This window comes from Cynocephalus volans, chromosome 3 (assembly GCF_027409185.1).
Source record: "Cynocephalus volans isolate mCynVol1 chromosome 3, mCynVol1.pri, whole genome shotgun sequence".
Classification (NCBI taxonomy): domain Eukaryota; kingdom Metazoa; phylum Chordata; class Mammalia; order Dermoptera; family Cynocephalidae; genus Cynocephalus; species Cynocephalus volans.
Window position 1 is genome coordinate 83654253 of NC_084462.1, and position 22285 is coordinate 83676537.

General features: G+C 36.7%; 1 protein-coding gene across 1 annotated transcript; it reads left to right on the top strand.

The window, feature by feature from the left end:
- Positions 1-899: 899 nt before the first annotated feature.
- On the top strand, positions 900-15721 carry RSL24D1 (ribosomal L24 domain containing 1). Its single transcript, XM_063090984.1, has 6 exons — positions 900-1045; positions 5045-5158; positions 6816-6888; positions 10916-10979; positions 13876-13961; positions 15281-15721. Exons 1-6 carry the CDS (start codon positions 965-967, stop codon positions 15352-15354), a joined length of 492 nt encoding a protein of 163 aa, XP_062947054.1. The 5' UTR covers positions 900-964; the 3' UTR covers positions 15355-15721.
- The last annotated feature ends 6564 nt before the right edge of the window (positions 15722-22285 follow it).

The following is a 22285-nucleotide window of genomic DNA, read 5'->3' on the forward strand; positions in this document are numbered from 1 at the left end:
CACATGTAACTATGAAAAAGAATATTCATAATAAAATATGTATTGAATGATTCTTATGAGCTCGGAACTGTTCTAGATACTGGGGATACACCTGTAAACAAAACAGACAAAAGTACCTGCCTCTCATAGAGCTCACATTCTAGTGAAAACATATAACAGCAAAATGCAGAAAAGGGTGAACAGTATGTTCATAAGTATTTTAAAGAAGAGGGAGTAGAGACACGTACACGTTTGTCTACGCACGGAAAATCTCTGGTAGGTAATAAAAGGAACCGTTTGCCACTGGGGAGGACTGGAGGCTTGGGAGGGAACTTTAGTTTCCTGTGAAAATGTTTGTTTACTGCACATGCATATTAATTAAAATGGGGGGTAAAGGAGAACACCACTTCATATTTTCAAAAAATTGCTAGTAAAGTCCTCGGAGCCTCGGCGACTTATGTGTTTGCGTTGCAGTGTTCAAAGTACGTTAGGCAGAAGGTTCTCGCCGCTTACACCGGCAAGTTCGCTTGCGACGGGAATCAAGGGCTGGCCTAGCGCAGGTAGTGGAAAAACGGGATGAGTTAGCCCAGTGTGCGGAGAGCCCTCTGGGGTAAAGCACAAACCAAAGATAAGACGTAACACCCGCGTCAAGTGCTGACTCAGAGAGGAAAAAACAAGGGCTCTAAGGTAGCGTTCTGAAGGCGGGGCAAAACCACGCGTCACTTTCCCAGCGTAAAAGGCGGCCAAGCCGAGTCTGCACTTCTGCGCCTGCGCCTGAGCTTGCGCCTGCGAACACGGCACGGCTTTCGCTCGCGCGGCCGCCAGGAGGCGCCGTCAGGTTCGCACCGCTTCTCAGGGGCTCAAAGGAGCGAAGGACGCCCTTTTCCGGGTCGGGAACGGGGAAGAGAATCACTTCCTGTGAGGGCCCTACGTCACTTCCTCTCAGGCTAGGCGTTTGTTCGGTGGGGACCCACGCGGGTTCAACATGCGTATCGAAAAGTGTTACTTCTGTTCGGGGCCCATCTATCCCGGCCACGGCATGATGTTCGTCCGCAACGATTGCAAGGTGAGGCGGCCGAGACCAGCCGGCGCCCAGCCGCGTTCCCGCGGGTCCGGGGCGCGCCCGCTCGGCGCCAGGTTCTTCTGCGCCTTCTGGGTTTGCTCCGGTTTCCCCGCGCTGCTCCCGCCAGGGAGGAGAGGGCATTCTAGGTAGGAAGAAAGCGAACAGTTTGAGCAAAGGCACAGAACGGGGCAATTACATCTCAGTTTGAGGAAGTGACTGGATTGTAACTGGTAATAGAGGCTTGGGTAGGGTTGCAAACACAAATAAGTCTATGAACATGAATGTAGATAAAGAGGTCTAGTTGTGAGTGATAAATAAATTTGTCCTGTCATCAGAATGAACCGCATTTCTCTCTTTTCTTTAACACATTCTTTCTCAGAGTTTGATCTCTCTAGGCCAGGGGGTATAGCTCAGGGGTAGAGCATTTGACTGCAGAATTTGATCTCTCTTACGTTTGCTTCTGAGTTACTGGGCTCTTGTTAAAATGGTTACCACCAGATCTATCAAGTTGGAATCTCTCGGGGGAGGGGAAGAGGACTGAGGAATCCGTATATTTAACGGGATGATTTTGACATGCTGAAGCATTGCAGTTCTTATTTTATTGCCTTACTTCTCTGTTATACAGCAAAGGTATTGATCTTTTAAAATTAGGAGCAAGGAATCCTGTTGAAAGCTACGTTTGGGAACTTGAAAGAGCATGTTGATGATTTTGAGTACTTGCTCAGGAACATGATAAGAAATTTATAAAAATGAACCAAAAGATTGACAGGTTGGGGGTCTAATTCACAGTGGGCAGTATGGTTTTGAGATGGTGTGATTATTATTATTTTATGGTTTTTGTCCAGTAGTGCTTGTCAGCTGGATATTGGAATTAGAACAACAGATCATGGGAGCTGTCAAGGGCTGGGTATTGATTTGGAAGAGACAGTGGAAGTTCAAGTTGATGAAGAAGTGTATATTGTTAGCAAGAACAGTGTTGAATTGCCTGGGAGTCCGCTTAGCCTAAGGAAAACAAGTGGATTCAGGACAGAGTTGATTGAGGAGTAAGACGAGATAGAGGCCTGAAGCACTCACAGATAACTACTATGTCATCTTTTGTGTTGACGATTCTCAAATCTGTACCTCCTTAGCTCCAAGACTGAATTTTACATTGGATGGGGAAATCTACTTGTGTCTAACAGTGGTTCTACTGAAAGAGAATGTCTTACTACCTCAAATCTTTTTGCTGTCTGAATTAATACTACCCATATGTGTCTAGGTAGCTTTGCTAGTGATGTGAGAGTCATCTTTGAATCTTTCATCTTGTATCTAATTATCAAGTCCTAGCCATCCTGCCTCTGAAAAGATAGTGGTTTCTTTGCCTTCTTTCTGCCCTCCTGCTCTGATTCCCATTAGGCACTTGCCACATTTATAGTCTCTTAACTAGTCTTTCTGCTTTCATTCTTTTAGCTTTTGAGACTACAATAGAAACCTCCCATCTTATTCTTAGGTAGCTTCTTAAGGGTACGATTAGTGCTAACGCTCCATATTTTGCAACAGGAAAAATACATACAGCTTTAATGAGGGCTTAGTAAATGTTTGTTGAATTAGTTGAAGAAGAAGAAGTTTGAAGAAGTTTGAGGCCAAGGTATTAGATGGATTGTTTGTTCACATGTTGAAGACTGAGGATGATAGGGGACTAGATTAACAAGCAAACTTGAGGAAACTTTGCCTTACATGTAATCCACCCACCACTTACCCTACCATAGATTTAACTTTATATATGGTTATTGTATATAGCTTTATCCCATTGTTTATATCCTAGTCTGATGTCAGTCTTTGTTTGCAAAGTGTGACTATCACATTGATAGAATAAGCTGCTTAAGATAGGGTACCATCTTTTAATTCTTGCATGCCTACCACCTAGTACAACATCAGGTACATAGTAGATGCTGTTTATTTGCTGATTAAATCCATTTCACATCACCAGTGACTCCAGTCTCTTCAGATACTTCATCGTGCTTTTCAGATATTACCTATCAGATATGGAGTCAAGTAGACTTCTCATTGGCTCTATTTGGAATTGAGAAGACCCAGATCAAGTTCAACCCTCTCATTAGATTGATCTCAGAAATGGGGTTATTTTCGGGTTTATCTAGTATGTATTAAACTTAGGAGGCTTTTACTTAAAAAGGTAATAGAATTTTGGGCTGAAAATAGTCAGAGTTTACCAATAATGATTTTATAGTGGGATACCCAAGGAGACTACAGTAGTTCTCATATTTTCTAGTTGATTTGAAATTAACTCAAAGACACACATATGCTTTCACTGAAGTCTCTTAGGAGGGGGCTCTCCAGGAGGTGTGGGCCTAGATCAGATTAAACTGATATTGATAGTTTCTAAGAAAATGGTCACCATTTTGATAGTTTCTAAGAAAATGGTCACTATGTATGGTGACCTGCTTGAAGTTCTCCATAGAACAAAGTATATAAAGTGAAAACTATTATGATTTGTGATACATACACAGGCATACTTAGTTCAAAATGTTTTTACTGTTCATTTTGACCTATTTTATTATATGTCACACCTTCTACGTGTGATAATTCAACTTAATTTTCTTTTTTAAAAAAATTGTATATTTTTATTGAAGCATATTTGATTATACATATTTTGGGGGTACAACATGTTGATTAAATCAATATCATTAGCATATTCATTATTACAAATCATAATTATTCTTTATACCCCTTATCTAATCTCTCCCCATCTCCCCCGTCCCTCTCCCTCCACCTCTAATAACCATAGATTTGTTCTCTCCTGAAAGATTAACAGTTTCTTTGTTGATTTGTTGCCTAGATGATCTGTCCAGTGCTGAGAGAAGGATGTTCAGGTCTTCCATTATTATTGTAAAGCAGATGCTTCTTCTATTACTTTGGAGTGGGCTTTGTGGAGAGACATGTCGTCTTCTTTTTCTGGTCTCTACTGGTGACTCTCCTTGTGTCAATGCAGTCGAGTGTCTTTTGGGCCACCTGCACTGTGGCTGTGGCTACTGTTGTAGAATTGAGCTGCTTTTGTGGCAACTGTGGCTATGGCGGCGGCTGTGAGGGGCCACCTGTGTGGAAATGGTGTTTTTGGTGTGCTCCTTGCCTGATTGCAGGTGGGGAGGCGGCCATCACCTCCTGCCTCAGGACCCTGGGTGTGCTCTGTTGCTTGCTTGGTTATGGCTGGAGGGGGCGGCCCTCAGCATTCAACTTAATTTTCTTTGCCAAGATCCATAAACCTCAAAGAATTACTTTTTCTCCTCACATTTCTTCCAGTGACCTACAAAAATTGCAGTGTGTTCTTAGACATTACAAAGTAATAAAATAATGTTCAAAAATGAGTTCTAATAAGCCATTTCAGGAACATATTGAAGCATCATTAAGTTGTAAGTTAGCATTATTAAAGGTTTACATCTTCTGGGTTGAAGGTGGAGAATTAAAGTAGTAAAGGATTTTATTAGTAAATCTATGAATAAATTCTTTAGAAAACATCTATTGCCAGTGTTAGCTGCTTTATAAATTACTTTGTGCTTTTAACAAGAAGGAAGGATGGAAAGAAAGGAGGTTTCACAATGGTTGTCTGAAGCTTTTACTCCCACTGAGGAATATAGAAAGTGAATTTTGAGAGTTATTCTGAATTGAGAAGGGACTTAAGTAAATGCCTTTAAAACTATTCCCTTTAGTCAAGATCATTATAAGGTTTTGCTGTTATTCTATGAAAATGATTAGTAGTTTTTAACCATATTTTCAGGGCATTTAGCCTTTACTTGGTATGGCATTTGATAGTCAAAAGATAGTTTAATTTCCATTTAATATGATAATGTTCCACACATTTCTAGATGGTGGTGTAAGTAGAAGGAATTGTGAATGAGAACCATTGTCATTTCTTAAGAATTTACAGTATTTTTTGTCTGGAGTGGTAACATCATACAAAACTTTTTAATGTTGACTTTTCAGTATCTTAACTTACTTTTCTTGTAGGTATTTAGATTCTGTAAATCTAAATGTCATAGAAACTTTAAAAAGAAGCGCAATCCTCGCAAGGTCAGGTGGACTAAAGCATTCCGGAAAGCAGCTGGTAAAGAGCTTACAGTGGTGAGTACAGTTAGCTCTCAGTATAGTTTTTACAAAATTTTTCAAAATTTTAATTTTTTGGGGGGAATATGTAATTTAAGTAACTATAGCAAGGCTTACTATAACATGATTGATGAGTGGTTTATTTGTATTTGGCTATGGATATAATCTTACTCTCACATGGTTCTGAAAACCATAATTCTGTAGAATTCCTAAAAAGAAAAAATTCCCCGTCTAGTTTTGTAGAAGTGATTTTTCTTATTCCCAAAAAGCTATTTTTAGCTCATACAAAGAGGGAAATCATTTAAATGGATTGGGGTGAAGGTGGAAATTGCTACTCAGGGATTTCGAGAGGAAGTTAAGGGATTAATTAAAGGATTCTGGAACAGCAGCGAGGGCTCAGATGAGATTTGTAATAAACTTGTTTATCAGTTTTTAGATTTCCTTAGCAGGATTTTATGTCTGAGAGCAGAGAAATGAATTACTAGTGTTGGTGTTAGGAGGAATAGTGGGAAGTCAAGGGGTGAGGAAAAAAATGGTGGTGAGCCCTTATCATCATATTGCTATTATTGAATTGATATAAGGGTCTTTTGAAGCTTGTCTGCATTTGATCCCTGTAAAGAGAGGAGACGAAAGCTGCAATACAGGCTCCTTCTGAGGGAGGAAGATCTTTAAACTGTCTCCTCCCTCCATGGCTTCTTTTCTGTTGCTCCACCGCTTACAGGCAGTATCAATAAGCATTTGCCATGAAGCCCTTTCCTTTCCTGGCCTCCTTAATACCAGAGCTTTTCAATGAACATGAAGAATATTATTTGGCAAGATGCAAGGCCAAATCACAATTATTGTCACAAAAACAATTTTCAGTGTGGACGAGAAGCAGCATAACACCTCAAATGGAAATGGCAACTGCATGCGTGAAGAAGGAGCTTGTCACAGTCATTTGTGGGTTACCAGTTACCTTGTGGTCTGAACATGGGTATGAGTGTGTACATGAAATATCTGAATACAGAGTTAGTGCTGTTCTGTATACCTATGTCAGACAGATTTGAAAACCAAGAAATACCTGTTGCTTTACCAAAATTGTTTTAAGATTGATAAGATTACAGACTGTCAAAATACCAACTACTAGTAGTGGTATCAACATTTAGAGGGGACCTGAAGAAATGCAGTGTAAAGTTTATATCCTGCAGAGTAGCACAACATTTATTTGAAGATAAAGACCACATTTTTTTGCTGTAACAGATGGGTATTTAGGTTGAGCCATATGAAAGTCTTGATGTTTCACTCTTTTTGATCTGGGAAAAGTGGCGATTTCATATGGTTCAACCTAATAAGTTTTCTGACTGTGAGTCTCACCTGGGGATGGGAAATTGGGGAAGCCTTTTCAGTTTGATATAATCTCCATTATTGTTATATGCCTCTCTGAGGGATTGTGGTGGTACTGTCCCCTCCTCTCCCTTTGAGAATAGCCTGTATATAAATAGATGTTTTCAGTAGGGCTGTCTTGTATGTGGAGGTGTGTAGGAGAAAAAGTTTGAAAACCTAAATTCTCTGGGATCATCCTGGGGGAAATCTTAATGTATCCACTCAGAACTCTTGTTAAAAGGAGGATGTTATAAGAAATGCTTCCATTCTACCTCTCTTAAAACCATATTTACACCCATGTTCCCTCTTACAGGATAATTCATTTGAATTTGAAAAACGTAGAAATGAACCTGTCAAATACCAGCGAGAGCTATGGAATAAAACTAGTAAGTCACGAGGGAATACCAGGAATTTTCAGGAGAGACTGGCTTGGGATATTACTGTAACTTTATATGTCAGTTCATTATTTAAATATTAAATTTCTCACTTTCATTGCTTGGCTTTATTCTTTTATTGTCATTTTAATGGTTCTGTTGTGTTTGTGTCTTCCATTATAAGCTATCTCTAATCCTTTTCAGAATTGGCTGATGTATCCATTATAAAAATAATGTATTTATTAAATTTAATATGCTACTTGAAGTACCCACACAGAGATATAAAAGCATACCAAAACCTAAAAAAAATAGAGATTGAACATACTTTTGGGGGTGAGTGAGGCATAGTTAAAATATACTTAAAACCTAAATATACTTTACAAGTTTAGATCATTTAGTTTAGGGATATAAACTGTAGTCTGTATACTTTATAAAATTTAGTGCTTTTTTAAAATTATAAAGCGTAGCACTTACGGTGATCACTATAAATTTTTAAAGAGAACTTCTAAGTGCTTGACTTAAGTAAAAGTGAATTTATAGATGACTGAAATTAAAAGTGATAAATATCTAGTTCTTGTCCTTTTTTTTTCTTTCTGAAATAGGCAGAGACTTTAATGAAAAAAGTCCCACCCATATGTAATAAAACAGTCTAGCTTATAGATTCCAGTATGTTCATGTGTGTGGTTGAGGTCCTTGACCGTGCTGTCTTTCCCTTCCTTGGCTGCCTTTATGCAACCTTTAGCCATTTCTAGTATTGGGTGTGCCAATGATGTGCTTTGTTAACTAGAAGTCCCTAAGGCTTAGAATTCCATATATGTTATAGGGAGGGCATCCTTTTCAACACCTTTTCCTCAGTCAGTCACAGGACTTCAGGAGGGGAAAAGTTGTGGACATCTTCCTGGACTGTGTGGAGAAATCAGAGTCCAGATTTGGAAGAGCCTTTTCTGCATAGCCCACATATTCTGCCTCTTTGTTTTCTCTCTTCTTTTTCTTTTTTTAAAAAATAAGATCTGTTTTGTAAGTAGAGGAAGAGGTAATTTCTGAAGAGCAGTTGATGTTGTTGGGATTATAAGTTCTTTTATTTGGTGGGTATTCAGCTTGATACTGAAATTGAGGTGCATATGCCATTTTAGTCATGTGCATATTCAGTTACTGTGACCCTCCATGCTGGTTTCATGTTATTTACATTGCATGTGAGAAATACTGCTCTGTGTTGTAAGATTTTATATACTTTAATGGTAATGTTCTCTGCAGTTCTTAATTTCAGTTCAGTACACATTTATTAAGCACTGCCTATGGCATACAAAGATGAACAGGTCATGCACAATCCCTGCCCTCTAGGTGCATTTTGCTGAGTACTCCCATTTTATTCGTTTCTTTTAGATAGTAATTGGTTCAGCTATTATCACAGAGTCTCTTACCTTTGCCCCACTCATTTATACATCTGTAAATTCTGTAAGAAGCAGTGCTCTATTGGTTTTTTTTTTCCCCCAGCACAGATTCTGTTATCTTTTTGTTTTGGGATTCTAAAAATAGACTTTTTGAAGAAAATCTATTGTTTAGATAGTGTAAGATTCTTTTGGAACTTAAAATTGCTTCCTGCTGTTTTACACAATTAATAATAGTAGTTGTCAGTAATGTTCCAGAAAAATATATTACTCTTCTTAGAGATTCGTTGATTCCTCACATTCCCCATACTTCAATATCATCTTGACTACGAACTAGTCTTTTGACAATAGTTTTATATTCATTGCTTACATTATGGAATTGTGTGAGGATGTGGATTGAGCAACCTTTGTTAAGATGCTGATGTCCATAGGAACAGCAGTAGGAGAAACTTCAAAAGCAAGAATACTAGGAAAAATAGTTTGTATTTTATCCCTCATGTCTCTCTGTATTACAGATTAATTTTTAAGTCTTTCAGGTGCTTCTTACATTTAAAATGTTTTGATTTTCTGGAATATTTGGAAATACAATGTATTAGTCTTTGGAAAGGATTTTCCTGCCGCTTGTGTTTATTTCCCTTCTGAGTAACTCTAAGGTATGGAAATGCTGAGTACTAGAATTTGGCCTTATCATTATTGCTGAAGACAAAGAAAGAAAAAGTTACATATCCAGGATATTATTAATGCTAAGCTATAGCATGTGCCACATTTATAGTCGACATTTTCTTAGTTATTCATATAAACATCATTTTAATTCCAGAGGTTTCATGGGTCCTCCTGGGGGATTTTGTGAAAATGCAGATTCAGTTACAGTGCATCTGGGTGGTCCTAAGATTCTGCATTACTAACAGTTTTTATTTTGACATAATTTTAGACTTAACAGAAAAGTTGCAGGAGTAGAATTCTCTGATATACTTCATCCCTATTTCCTGAGTGTTAACATTTTACTAAATTAACTTTTCTTCTTTCTGTCTCTCCCTTCCCTCCCTTCCCCTCTCTCCTTCCCTCCCATTCCTCTCCCCTCTCTTCCTTTCTCCCTTCCCCCTCCCCTTCCTTCCTTCAGTGTATAATTTTTTTCTAAACCGTTTAAGCATACATAATGCTCCTTTATCCCTAAATAGTTTAATATGTATTTCTAAAAGTGAGAACATTCTCTCATGTAACCACAGTACAGTTATTAAAATCAAGAAATTAACATTGATATAATATTATTGCCTAATCTCAGACTTATTTAGATTTTTCCAGTTGTCTTAAAATTATCCTTTTTGCAGAAGTTATAAGAATTAGTACATGTCATGTCTCTGTAGTCTCTTTTAATCTGGAATATTTCATGAGTTTGTCTTTATATTTCATGATATGACAGTGTTGAAGACATGATATGGGCCATGTGTTTATTATAAAATCCCTTAAGAGGGTTTTGTCTGATGCTAACTGAAGATTAAGTTCGGGTAATGTATGTTTGGCAAGAACACCATAGATGTGATGCTGATGTGATTCTTAGTGTATCCTGTCGGGAGGCACATGCTGTCCATCAGTCCCATTACTGGCTGTGTTAACTTTGATCATATGGTTAAGGTGATACCTGCCATGTTTCTCCACTGGGAAGTTATGTTACTATTTTACTCTTTGTAATTAATGAGTGTATAGTATTGTTGGGAGATACTTTAGGACTATATGAATGTCTTATTCTTCAGATCCACAGACTACACTTTAAGAAGCTAGATCAGAAGTCATGGTGTCCAATATGGCAACCACTAGCCATAGAGGCTACTGAGCACTTGAAATGTGGTTAGTCTGAATTGAGATGTGCTATAAATGTAAAATACATGATGGGCTTTGAAGACTTAATATGAAAACAGCAATAAAATAGCTCATTAATAATTTTTTACATGGATTACGTGTTGAAATGATAATATTTTGGATATGTTGGGTTAAACAAAACATATCATTAAATTTCTACCTGTTCCTTCTTACTTTTTTAAATAAAATATGACCACTAGAAAACTAAAAATTACATATGTGGTTTGTCTTATATTGGACATTGCTGATATAGATTCTAGAGTATAGTTGGATTCAGCTCCCTTACAGCCAAGTCCTATAGACAGTTTTCAAAACAGCTGGATTTTACTGGTTGAGAACATGGTGATATTGATTGAGTGGTTCATTCTACCAGTATTCATCATGTGCTTAACCGTATCCCAGGTACTTGAGAAAAAATTGTTCATGACCAGAAAGGTGCTGTTTATTTACGGACAAGCCAAGAATGGTATTACTTGCTAATAATTCAAGTTCTTTATATAATATAATTTGAAAAGCATTGGACTGATTTAAAGTTGAAGGAAAACTTAACAGTAATAAAGCCTTTTGCAAAATAAAAATCAGAGAATTGGTATTTGTAAAAGAGAAAGTTGACAGTGATGTCACCAAAGAGTACATACCTTCTTCAGCTTTTTCAGTAGAAATTGTTTTTGCAATGAATTTTTTTCATTTAAATTCATTTCTAAATCAGAAAAAAAAGAAGTGTTTGTTAAAGCACTTGTTTATAATTATACTGTTTGTGTATAAATTTGCTAATTTTATGAATTTTTTTGTAGTTGTTGCAATGAAGAGAGTTGAAGAGATCAAACAGAGACGCCAAGCTAAATTTATAATGAACAGGTATGAATATTTATATAGAGTAACTCCTGAAAAAATAATTACTAGTAGATATCTAAGGGCATTAGTGTTTTTTTTTTTGTTTTTATTTGACATAACTTCGGACTTTAAAGACTTTTAAGAGTAGTTAGCATTTGACCACATTTACTTAATCTTTGTTGCTGTGTATAGTAAGTTGAGGATATAATGCTATTTCCTCCTATGTATATCTTAGCGTATATTGTCTGAAAATAAGAACATTCTCTTATATAAAGAGTTTAGTAATCAAAATCAGGAAATTAACATTGGTGCAATTCTGTTCTATCCGTGACAGACCTCGTTTGGATTTTACTAGTTGTTCCAATAATATCGTTAATACCAACAGAAAATCCTGGATCATGCATTGCATTAGTGGTTATATCTCTTCAGGCAAGCTGAACAGATATGTAAGCTGGACAGTTTCACATCTTTCTTTGTCTTACATGACATTGGCATTTTTGGAGAATACGGGTCAAGTTATTTTATAGAATGTTCCACAATTTGGGTTGATTTGATATTTTCCTTGTGATTAGATTTAAGTTAGGCATCTTTGGCAGGAGTATCACAGAAGGGAGGTTGTGTCCTCCTTGTACATTATGTAAGGAGGCACATGATGTCACCTTACTGTGATGTTAACTTTGATCACTTGGGGGCCGAGCCCGTGGCGCACTTGGTAGAGTGCTGCGCTGGCAGCGTGGCGACGCTCCCGCCGCGGGTTCGGATCCTATATAGGACTGACCTGTGCACTCACTGGCTGAGTGCCGGTCACGAAAAAACGACAAAACAAACAAACAAACAAACAAACAAACTTTGATCACTTGGTTAAGGTGGTGTCTCCCAGATATCTCAACTGGAAAGTTACTATTTTTTCCTCCTTTGTAATCAATATGCATCTTAGGGAAGATATATTGAGACTCTGCAAAGACCATGTTACTCCTCAAACTTGGACCTACTAGTTTTAGCATTCATTAGAGAGTAACTGCCTGAATCCATTACTACTGTGATTGTTAGTTACCAAGTGGTGATTTTTCTAATTCCACCAGTTCTTCTACATTTCTTAGTTGGCTTTCTCATGTAAGAAGAGTTTTCCCTTTTCCCCCAACTTTAAAATCATTTCTCCATTTATTTATATCATATCTTTGTGTATTCATGGATTCATGTAGTATTCAATGGCTTATAATTCTTTTTGTTGGGGGGCAGATACAGAGTTATATTTTAATACATGTATACCATATGTAATGATCAAATCAGGGTAGTTAGCAAATTCATCATCTCAAAAATTTATCATTTCTTTGTAATGAGAACATTTGAGCTCCTCTTTTCTTGCCAAGTGAGAACATACAATAAATTATTGTTAGTTATTGATGCCTAGCACTACTGCACACCACTAGAACTTATTTTTCTTATCTAGCTGTTATTTTGTGTCCATTAACCAACTTCTCACTGTCCCCTCTCCTCTCTCCCTTTCCTAGCTTCTAGTAACCACAATTCAACTTTCTACTTCTAAAAGTTCAACTTATTTATTTGTTTAGCTCCCACATATTAGTGCATGCCAATTTATCTTTCCATGTCTGACTTATTTCATTTAACATAATGTCTTCCAGGCTCATCCGTGTTGTAGCTAATGACAGAATTTCATTCTTATTTTATGGCTCAGTAGTATTCCATTGTGTGAATTCCATTCATGTGTCGATGGACACCTAGGTTGATTCCATATCTTGCATATTGTGAATAGTGCTGCAGTAAACATGGGGATGCAGATATCTCTTCATTATGCTAATATCCCTTCCTTTGGATAAATAGCCAGCAGTGGGATTGCTGGATCATGTGATAGTTCTATTTTTAGTTTTTTTGCGGAACCTCCATATGGTTTTCTAAAATGGCTGTACGAATTTACATTCCCACAGTGGGTTATAATTTTTTATTGTCCTGATTTATTTGGATGTTCTAAGTGGTCCAAGCTTGGCCAGAGGCAGTTTCTTCAGGCAGTTCCCATGTCATTTTCACAGTTTCTCTTCGTTCTTTCAGAGCTTTCTTGTTTTATGGCTAAAAAGATGTTTCAAGCCTCATCTTGTACTTTCCCTTCCTCAGTCTGGAATTAGCTATTTCTTCAGAGCAGGAGCATTAGCTTTTAATCTAATCACTATGGAAATCTGTCATAGAAAAAAAGCAGTTTTCTGGCTTAAACAAAATATTAAAGCATTACAGAAAAGGGGCCTATATGTTTGAGAACTAGTCTGTTAGCATTTCTGTTAAACCTCTTATGTGTTTTGTGTTCTTGCTATAATTGACTAGTTAAAAAAATTTGTATAACACAGAGTCTATGTTATTTATTTGAGGAGAAAAGATTTAGGCACTTCAACAATTAGAGCTTGTTTATGTAGTAGAGCCCTATATGTATATAATAGACATTGATTTCTGAGATTTATTAATTCTTTTCTACAGTCATATTCTTCATTCACTCAGCAAATAAATACTAAGTCCCCATTTTATGCTAGACTTAGCACAAGGGGTACAATTAATGAACAAGTTGGAAGTATAGGAATCTTGTTGAAGCTAATCAGGAACTAGAAAATCATTTTGAGTTTGAGTTGTTAGGGCATAAAATGTGCATCTGTAAGGCCTCAACAAGAGAGTTTACCTTAAATTTGGGAATAAATGTAAAGTGGATGGCAAAGTACACCACTTGCCATTTGGGAATAATTTGAGAGAAATTAGAGGCTCTTGGTTTACTAAGTGGTGATGTTCCTGCAACCATCCAGTTCCTATTCCCCATCTGTGGCTAATTTAATTAAAAAAATTTAGTAGCTATGTTGTGAATTAATGTCTCATAAAGAAGTTTTAGTGTCTGAGATTTTGGCTTTGATGTGTTTTGTCCTAGATTGAAGAAAGATAAAGAGCTACAGAAGGTTCAGGACATCAAAGAAGTCAAGCAAAACATTCATCTTATCCGGGCCCCTGTTGCAGGTGAGTTCTGCACTGCATAGGAGTTCTGCTTTAAGTAGAGAGATGAAAAATCTAGATTTTTGTGGTCTTGGTAATAATTGGATACCAGCAAACTTTTTAAGTGTATTTTTTCATTTAAATGTTATCTCTGATAGTACATTTATGATATAACTTGGTTTATAAAAATATAATTTATTTAGTGTATGAGGGTACTTCAGAAAGTTCATGGAAAGATTCATATTGTCTTTTAATTCTGTTTATTCACGAACTTTTTGAAGTACCCTCGTATTTCCCAGTTGCAGTCAAATCTATTAAATGTGGTGTTTCTTTTCCCCCATTATAAGGTTCTGTAAGATGTCTTTCCAAATTAAGCAGAATGATTTGAGTAGTAATTTCCTGGATGAATTTTGCCTCACACCTGCTTTGATTAAAGGACAATGTTTTATATGAGTGGTTCTCAAACACTGGTTGGTGTTGGAATTACTTGGGGAACAGTATAAATACAAAGGCCCAGGCTCTTTGAGTCTGGGCCTCAGTTCTTTAGTAGCTGTCCGGGTGATTCTGGTGTTAAAGTTTGAGGACTACTGTTTTATATTAAAATCTTCTGTTTTAAAAACTTCTGTATTGAAAACTTACTGGTAGTCACTTATTTGGGCAATTGTTCATGTACATAGTTTGTGAGATGCTAGATAGTCAGTCTTTTACTCAGCTGGCACCAAGTACAGTCTTATGTAATTTACTTATGCAAATTACTTAAAGGGAGAGAAATTTTGCCTAAACCTTAGTAAAGATCAAGTTTTGTAACTACTATGTGTAAAACTCCTACCTAGGTTATTTTTGTACCAAATGCTGTTGAAACAAAATAAGCAAAATCCTGGAGCATTTGTTTGACATGTAGGTAATAGAAACTGACACACAAAAAGCAAGAGAAATGAACCATTGTTACCTCATTTTTTGGGTAACCCTCTTTGAGGCAGGTAGCACAGTGTTAAGAGCAGGGACCTTGGACCAGGTGGCTAAGGTTCAAATCCGAGCTTTCTGACTTACTGGACTTAACTAGCTGAATGTCCTTGGCCAGTTAATCTGTCTCTGTGCCACAGTTATCTCATCTTTAACATGGGGATTGTTATAAGGATGAAAAGAGCAAATAGATGTAGAATGCTTACCTTATGTGTGATGTATCATAAGTCCTGTATAAGTTTAGCTATTATTACTCTTAAATTCATTAGAAATGGCTAATTTTATTCTAAAACAGCCAAGATTCTTTATAAAGTGTTGATATAAATTCTGCAAGGTCACATTGAATTGACTGTGTTTTTTATTTTTATTTATTTGTAAAGGCAAAGGAAAGCAGCTGGAAGAAAAAATGGTACAGCAATTACAAGAAGATGTGGACATGGAAGATGTTTCTTAAAAATCTCACTATAACCATTTCTAGTTGTACGTTTGAATATCTCCTTTGGAGACAGAACTTTTAAATTATTGATTTATTTGTTACATAATGTCACTGAAATGAAAGGCAATTAAATATACGTCTCTCTTGCATTGCTTCCTGCAACATATGAGATATTATGGATGTTAGATTGCATCTCAGTGTTAAATCTTCACGATAGATGTGTTCATGTAAATTATGAGAATTCTGTTTGTAAATACAGAAGTGAATTGTGGATATAAAATGGTCAGGCCATTTGGATAATGGCACCAGGCAACATTTATATCATAACTAATGACAAAAATTCATGGCTAGTGATATATAAAATAAAATTTTTTTGAGTAAAATATTCCTTTTATTAATGTTAATCTAGAAGGGGGAATACAACAAAGAACTAACAATTTGTATGTCAGCCTCAAATAACACCTTTTATTTTGATTTCAGTATTTCTTGTTTTGGCTTATTTGCATCTTAGAAGAGTATAATGGCCTTGTATAATGAAGGCTAATTATGCTGGACTGTTTTGACTTAGTTTAACTGTTCTGTTAACTCTTGTGGATTTTGAGGATGAGAGCTGAATAATCTGTGCCTGAAATGGCACTGTGTAATTTCCTCTTTGGAGTATATTCAGTTCTAACTTGTGATTCCTGGTAGAACAAACTTTATTTTTATAGTCTAGAAATGATCTAAAACCAGAGGAATCCTGAGGTCTTTTAAAATTTGTTCGGTGGTTTTCTTTAAAAAAGCTCCTTATTATTTTTGGAAAATAGAATTTATAGGTAGAACATCTGTCTATTATTTGCACACAAAATAAAATCATTTCTAAAGTAAGTGCTTACACATGTATTATTTAAAGATACTAAACAGAGGTATGAAGTGTTGATTACTTGGTAGAAAATAACTTCCTCCACATGGACTACTTAAGTAGGAGATATATTTAATTAAAAATAAACATATTCTTAATACTTCATGTTTCTATATTTTTACATTATTTTCAACTTTAAGTGTGTTAAGAATAAGTAACTATCGCTTTGTATATTGGTATTTTAGGTCAGAATTTAGAATAAATTCCAAATCATTAGGGATGTATGATTATAAAGTAATAGCTAATTCTTTATTTCAGTATCAAATAGTAAAAAAGTGGACTGGAAGAAGTGTTGAAAGACCTGAATTTCAGTGTTTTTTTTTTTTTTTTTCTCTTTATGTTCTTATTTATAAAATATGGCTTATTTGTAAACAACATTATTGATGTGAAGATTAGGGGAAATGATATGTGCAAGGAAAGACATTTGTAAGATTTCTTGAAATTTTCACTGCATACTATATTCACGTTTGTTTTAATGTAAACATGTTTAAAATTACATACTATTAGGAAACAAGTTTCCTATCTTGCTAGCTAGTGAGCAAACTGTTCTTGCCTTGAGACCGTCAATTTGGTGACATTGGGCTGAATTAAAGAGCTGATGTATCTTAGGTTTAGCATCCAGACAGTTCTCTTTACTTTCTTGATTTTGTAGTATTCTGAGAACCCAGATCTCATTCTAAACTATATGGATAGAAATGCCACAGTTTTATCCCTCAATACGTCTCTAAATTTGGGTTGGATCACTGAGATGAATTGTCCCTTTAAAATGTTGCCTGAGGGGTGGTATGGTACTGTGCTTTTAGGCTACTGTTACTTCAGCCTGTCTGGCTGAGACCCATACTGAGCGGTTAGTATAACACAAAAGCATGAAATTTTTCACACACTCAGTACACGGAGCTTTTATATTCTCTAATTGTTTAGGAATAATAGAGGATTGGAAATCATGGAAAGAGATATCTTTAACGCGTATACCTCACAATACCTTGTAAGAATGCAGAAAACCTCTCACATTAAAAAGAATTCTTATTTCTTGAAACCCTAGGAACATGTTTATCCTTTAGATAGGAATTTGAGAAGGACTGGCCTATTTCACAATATCCTTTGAAGTAGATAGCATTATTCTCATTTTATAGATGGAAAAATCTGAGGTCTAGGTGACTTGACCTTTTACCACATAGAAGATGGGAGGGGGTAGGGATTTGTGTTCATACAAGTCTGTTTCCAAATTTGTCCTGCTGTATGTAGAAGGGGTTTATCTAGAGCCTCATGGATTCAGTGTTCACAAGCCCAGATGATTGCTAGGAGAGACAACCATGAAAGTTACTTACTTGAGTGGCACTCGAATATGATGTGGTTTCTTCATCTGAAAGATGGAGTTAATAATAGGACCAACTGTTTGTAAGGATTCAATCAGTCAGTACATGTAAAATGCTAATTTCAAGGCCACCACCATAATAAACTAGCATTGAAATGTTAGCTACTAGGATTGGCTGTGTGATCACACAAAACTCACCAACAGCAGTGGGCTTTGACTTGGGAGAAAGGTGGAGGGTGCTAGGGTTTGGGGATAGCTGTGGCTAAATTGAGGGCAGTGTGCTTAATCCACAAAGACAGGTACGTTTATGATTAAAATGTTATTTATCCTTTAAGTCAGATAGAAAATTTAGTTATTAAGAACATCTCATTCCCCAGACATTCCCTGTTGTGAAGAGAGGGAGAGGGAAATTTCTGGTTTCTCTCAGCTAGTAGTTTAAAACATGGGTAGTTGCTTATAATTTTAAGGGATAATTTAAGTGGTATAAGGGAAGTGTATCAGTCCATTTCTGTTGCTTATAACAATACCTGGAACTGGGTAATTTATAAGAAAATGAAATTTATTGCTTGCAGTTTTGGAGGCTGAGAGTCCACAGTGCAGGGAACACATCTGGAGAGGGTCTTTTGTGGTGGCTTTACAGCAATGCAGGCGTCTTACGTGGCAGAAAATGGTGGAGCAGAGAGAAAGACTAACTTCATTCACTCTCCTTTTAAAGCCCTCCAAACCATGCCCATGACCACCATTTTTAATCCATTCACTACAGTATGGTCCTACAACCTAATCACCTCTTCAAGGCCCCACCTTTCATTTACTCTGTTAACACTATCACAGTGGGGGTCAAATTTTGAGGAAACAATCCAAGGCAGTTATATTTTTCCTGTCCTGTAGCTTACAATTTAAATGGCGGTCTGGAAAAAGACATCAGATATAGTGTGAATTCTAATATTGAACGAACACCTTGTAGAAGTTAACATGGCAACTTGTTGAATTAAGTGTGTTGAAAAGACAAGGGGAAATGTCCATTAAAATAAACCCCCTCAATTTCAAGGACTCTAGAAGAATTTTCAAAAGTCTACATTCCTTTATTAATATACAGCAGGATTGAAAAGGTGACCTACAAATTTTACCTTGCGTGTCTTTATACTGAGTGTTTTAATCAGTCTCATGTTGATCTGAATCCCTTCTACAAAAGCAGAAATGACTCCTTTAAGAACGTATTCTTTGTGCTCTGAATGTAAAAATCTACCTTCAGATGCCACGGGATGAGCCTTTGACTTAAGATCTTCTGAGTGAACACTCTCCCTAGGTTTTTAATCTTAATCAATTGAAGCTATAATGTGAGGGATGGAGGAGAGGCTTCTGCCACATGATCTTCCCTGGTGTACTAGTTATCTGGTCTCTTTCTCTAACATCTCATTGATTCTGTGGCTCCTATGATCCTACTGATATATTCCTTTTTGCCACAGTTTGCAACTAAAAATCTTTTCTTTTCTTTTCTCTTTTAATTTATCAATGTACAATGTAAGTTGATTTTCATGTGCCTTTGCCAATTCCTCCTTTTCCCCCCACCCTGTTCCCTCTCCTACCCCATTAACATCATCTCTGTTCACCCGTCTTAACAGGTTGAAGGAATTGTCCAACTAAAAATCTTGACTGGCAGACATTCCCTGCTCTCCAGCAAATCCAGGCAGCCTATCCATCAGAATCTCCAAGAGTGTGAGGACTTTTATTTTATCCCAGGCACATATTAGGTACCAGGTGTGTGGCAGGTGCTCAAGAATTGTGGCTAAATGGAAAATGAGTGTGTAGCCATATGCTAGGTTTACTTCAGTCTATTTTAATTTTAATTAACTAGTAACCTGAAAGATATAGAGAATAACAGCAGAGAGATATACGAAGAGTGGAAGCAGCCTTTTTGTGACTCGGATGTTAATCTAGTCTGTGCTGTTGGGAAGGCTTGCTGGAGAGCAGTGCTGGCCTTGGGTTGCATACTTGATTTTGCTGCTTAGATCATTGTCTACTAGTGATAGACCGATCAAAGTTGCATTTCTGGGTCTGGCTGGAGCATTCACATGTCAAGGAACCCCAGGAAAGACAGAATGAGGTGTTTTAGCAGGTTTCTTAAAGCACTTTTGTCCAGAACTTGCTTTGTTGATGGAAATAGTCTCTTACTTTTGGGGTCACAGAGTCTAAAAATAGAAATAATGAGAACTATTTGGGGAGAATCTGTTAAGACATAAAGAGTACTGCTCTAAAGGAGTGTTAACTAACCAAAAAGTAAAGTAGACTGGCCTCTTAGTATTTTGAGAAACTTTGTTTTCAGAATGCCAGCTGTTAAATACTTGTTTAGTATTTTCTAGTTAAGTGTATATACATTTGGTTTAACACCAAGCCATTGACTCTTAAGAGAAGCACCACCAATGAGAAATATGCCATTCTAAGTCAGTGAGTTGCCCCATACAATTTTTTAGTCTATACTTAGTGATAGTGTCACATACTTCCTTTTCTGATATCAGGGAATGAAATTTAGGCAGCAAACAAGTATCAAAGGCAGTCTACCTGATTAAAAAGGATCTGCCATTCCAAAGCAGATAATGATACAAAATACTTGTTAATACTTGCTCATACTATATTAAACTTTAGGTGCCTACTTTGCATGTCCACTGAGTTTCTCTTCAACATTCTCAGATTCTTCGTGTTGCCAAAACACCAGAGCTAGGAGCTTTTTGGCTTTGTAGCGATACAATTTCTCCATTTCCAGAAGGTACAAAAGAATTACCAGAAGATGCATTAGAAGAATATACAATAGAAATGAAAGTGGTATGGGGGTAAACTCTCAAAAGATAAAATATTCAGGTCACAACTTGAATCTGCGCTTTGATTACATATTTGCAAACAGAATACAGTACCACCTAGCCGCGGAGTTGTGAGAATCCAGTGACATATAGTAGTAATTGCAGCCAAGCATGGCATATTAACGTACGCAACGTTAACCTTCAAGTTAGTTCTCTCCGTATTGCAGATGAAGAACATGAAGGTAAGAGGAACTGAATAACTTGATCCAAGTTACTAATTAACAAATAGGAGAGCTTAGCTTAGGTTCCAGCTCAGTCTGTCTGACTTTTAATCATATGTCTATATCATAACAGCATTTAGCATGATGCCTGGCACATATTTGTGTTGCTTCTTTTTTTTTTTTTTGGTGGCTGGCCAGTATGGGGATCCGAACCCGTGACCTTGGTGTCATAAGGCTATGCTCCAACCAACTGAGCTAATTGGCCAGCCCTCCTGGCACATATTTGGTGCTCAATATATGTTTATTCATTCAAGGAAAAAAATCTAGCAGTAAAAGAAAGTGTTTTGGAGAAAATGATAGATTTTACAGAGTAGTTGAATTTTCCTTGAGACAATATTGGATACTTTTTCTTACCAGTTCTTCCGGGACTGACAGGTGAACATCTGTCTAAGGTTGAGTGTAATTAAGACAGCAAATTTAATGAAATGAAGGTTTTTGAAACTTACTGTTCTTAAAAAAATTAATACAGCAATGCATTATCAGTATAATTATTGGACGAACTGTTTACATTTAGCCCTGAAATGCATGCTAATCTTGTTATCCAAAGAATTCTAAATTTTATCAACACCTGCTTTTATTTTTGAGCAATTTCAGTATTCATTAGTTAGGTTTTAAGATGTTTATTGTGTATCTATGTGTGAGGCATTGTTGACCTCATTTAGCGATGAATAATTAGTTCATGTTATATTTGAGAAATTTGAATTATTGGGAAGTGTATTCTTCTAGTTACAGTTCATGTCTTATAGGACTATTTAAATCTAATAGATATTTATTGTACTTGTGCCAATTCTTAAGTTCTCCAGGGCTACTAGAATTACTACCAAAAAGAATTCTGTCTTCATCCCAGGGGATGAACGTTCTGATGCCAACAAGCTTCAGGGTTCATATAAGTTGAGAGGTATTTTTGAAGACACCCAGTGTGCTATTTGAGTCATTTTTCCAGCAATTGAAGTGGCAAAGAATCTAAGATCATGTTCTCACAGTGCACACAACACATGTAACATTGCATCCTACTGTTAGTTAAACGGAACCTCAGAAGTAATGGCCCAACTGAGCAAATCTATTGAAGAAGTCTCCGTTAGAAATCAGGCATCCAAGAAGATTTGGGTTGAAACAGTCAAGGATGAGCTATAGTAGCATTGAGAGAGCAGCATCAAACCTGATTGCACCTTAGAATCTGGAGCAGCTTTACAATTATCAATGCCTGGGCCCCACCCCAGACCAACTAAATGAATAGCTCTGGGATTGGGGCCCACACATTGGTGTTATTTCGTTCATTCGTTCGTTTGTTTTTGGCGGCTGGCGGTATGGGGATCTGAACCTGTGACCTTGGTGTTATAAGACTGCTCTCTAAACAACCAAGCAACCGGTCAGCCCTGTTGGTATTTTTTAAAAAGCTACTAGTGATTTTATATGTTCCCAAAGCTGAGAACTACCACTGTATAACATCTAGACTTTCTTAGTCAATTAATGCAGAGGTGTTTGCAAACAGGGTCTTTTCAAGAGGCATTTTAGTAAACACTGTTTGTTTCTTTATGTTATCAAGCGACTCCCCAAAATAACAGAGACGTTTTTAGTATGATGCCTGGATAACTTCAGCAGCAGTTACATGATTTTCCAAGTAACTAGTGACCACACCATGATTGCTACCTGGACG

Excerpts from the sequence above, each read along its gene's own strand:
- RSL24D1 (XM_063090984.1), top strand. The coding sequence starts at position 965 with ATGCGTATCGAAAAGTGTTACTTCTGTTCGGGGCCCATCTATCCCGGC. Across the intron at positions 10,980-13,875 it reads GCTAAATTTATAATGAACAG|ATTGAAGAAAGATAAAGAGC; the intron begins GTATGAATATTT and ends GTTTTGTCCTAG. Across the intron at positions 13,962-15,280 it reads TATCCGGGCCCCTGTTGCAG|GCAAAGGAAAGCAGCTGGAA; the intron begins GTGAGTTCTGCA and ends TTATTTGTAAAG.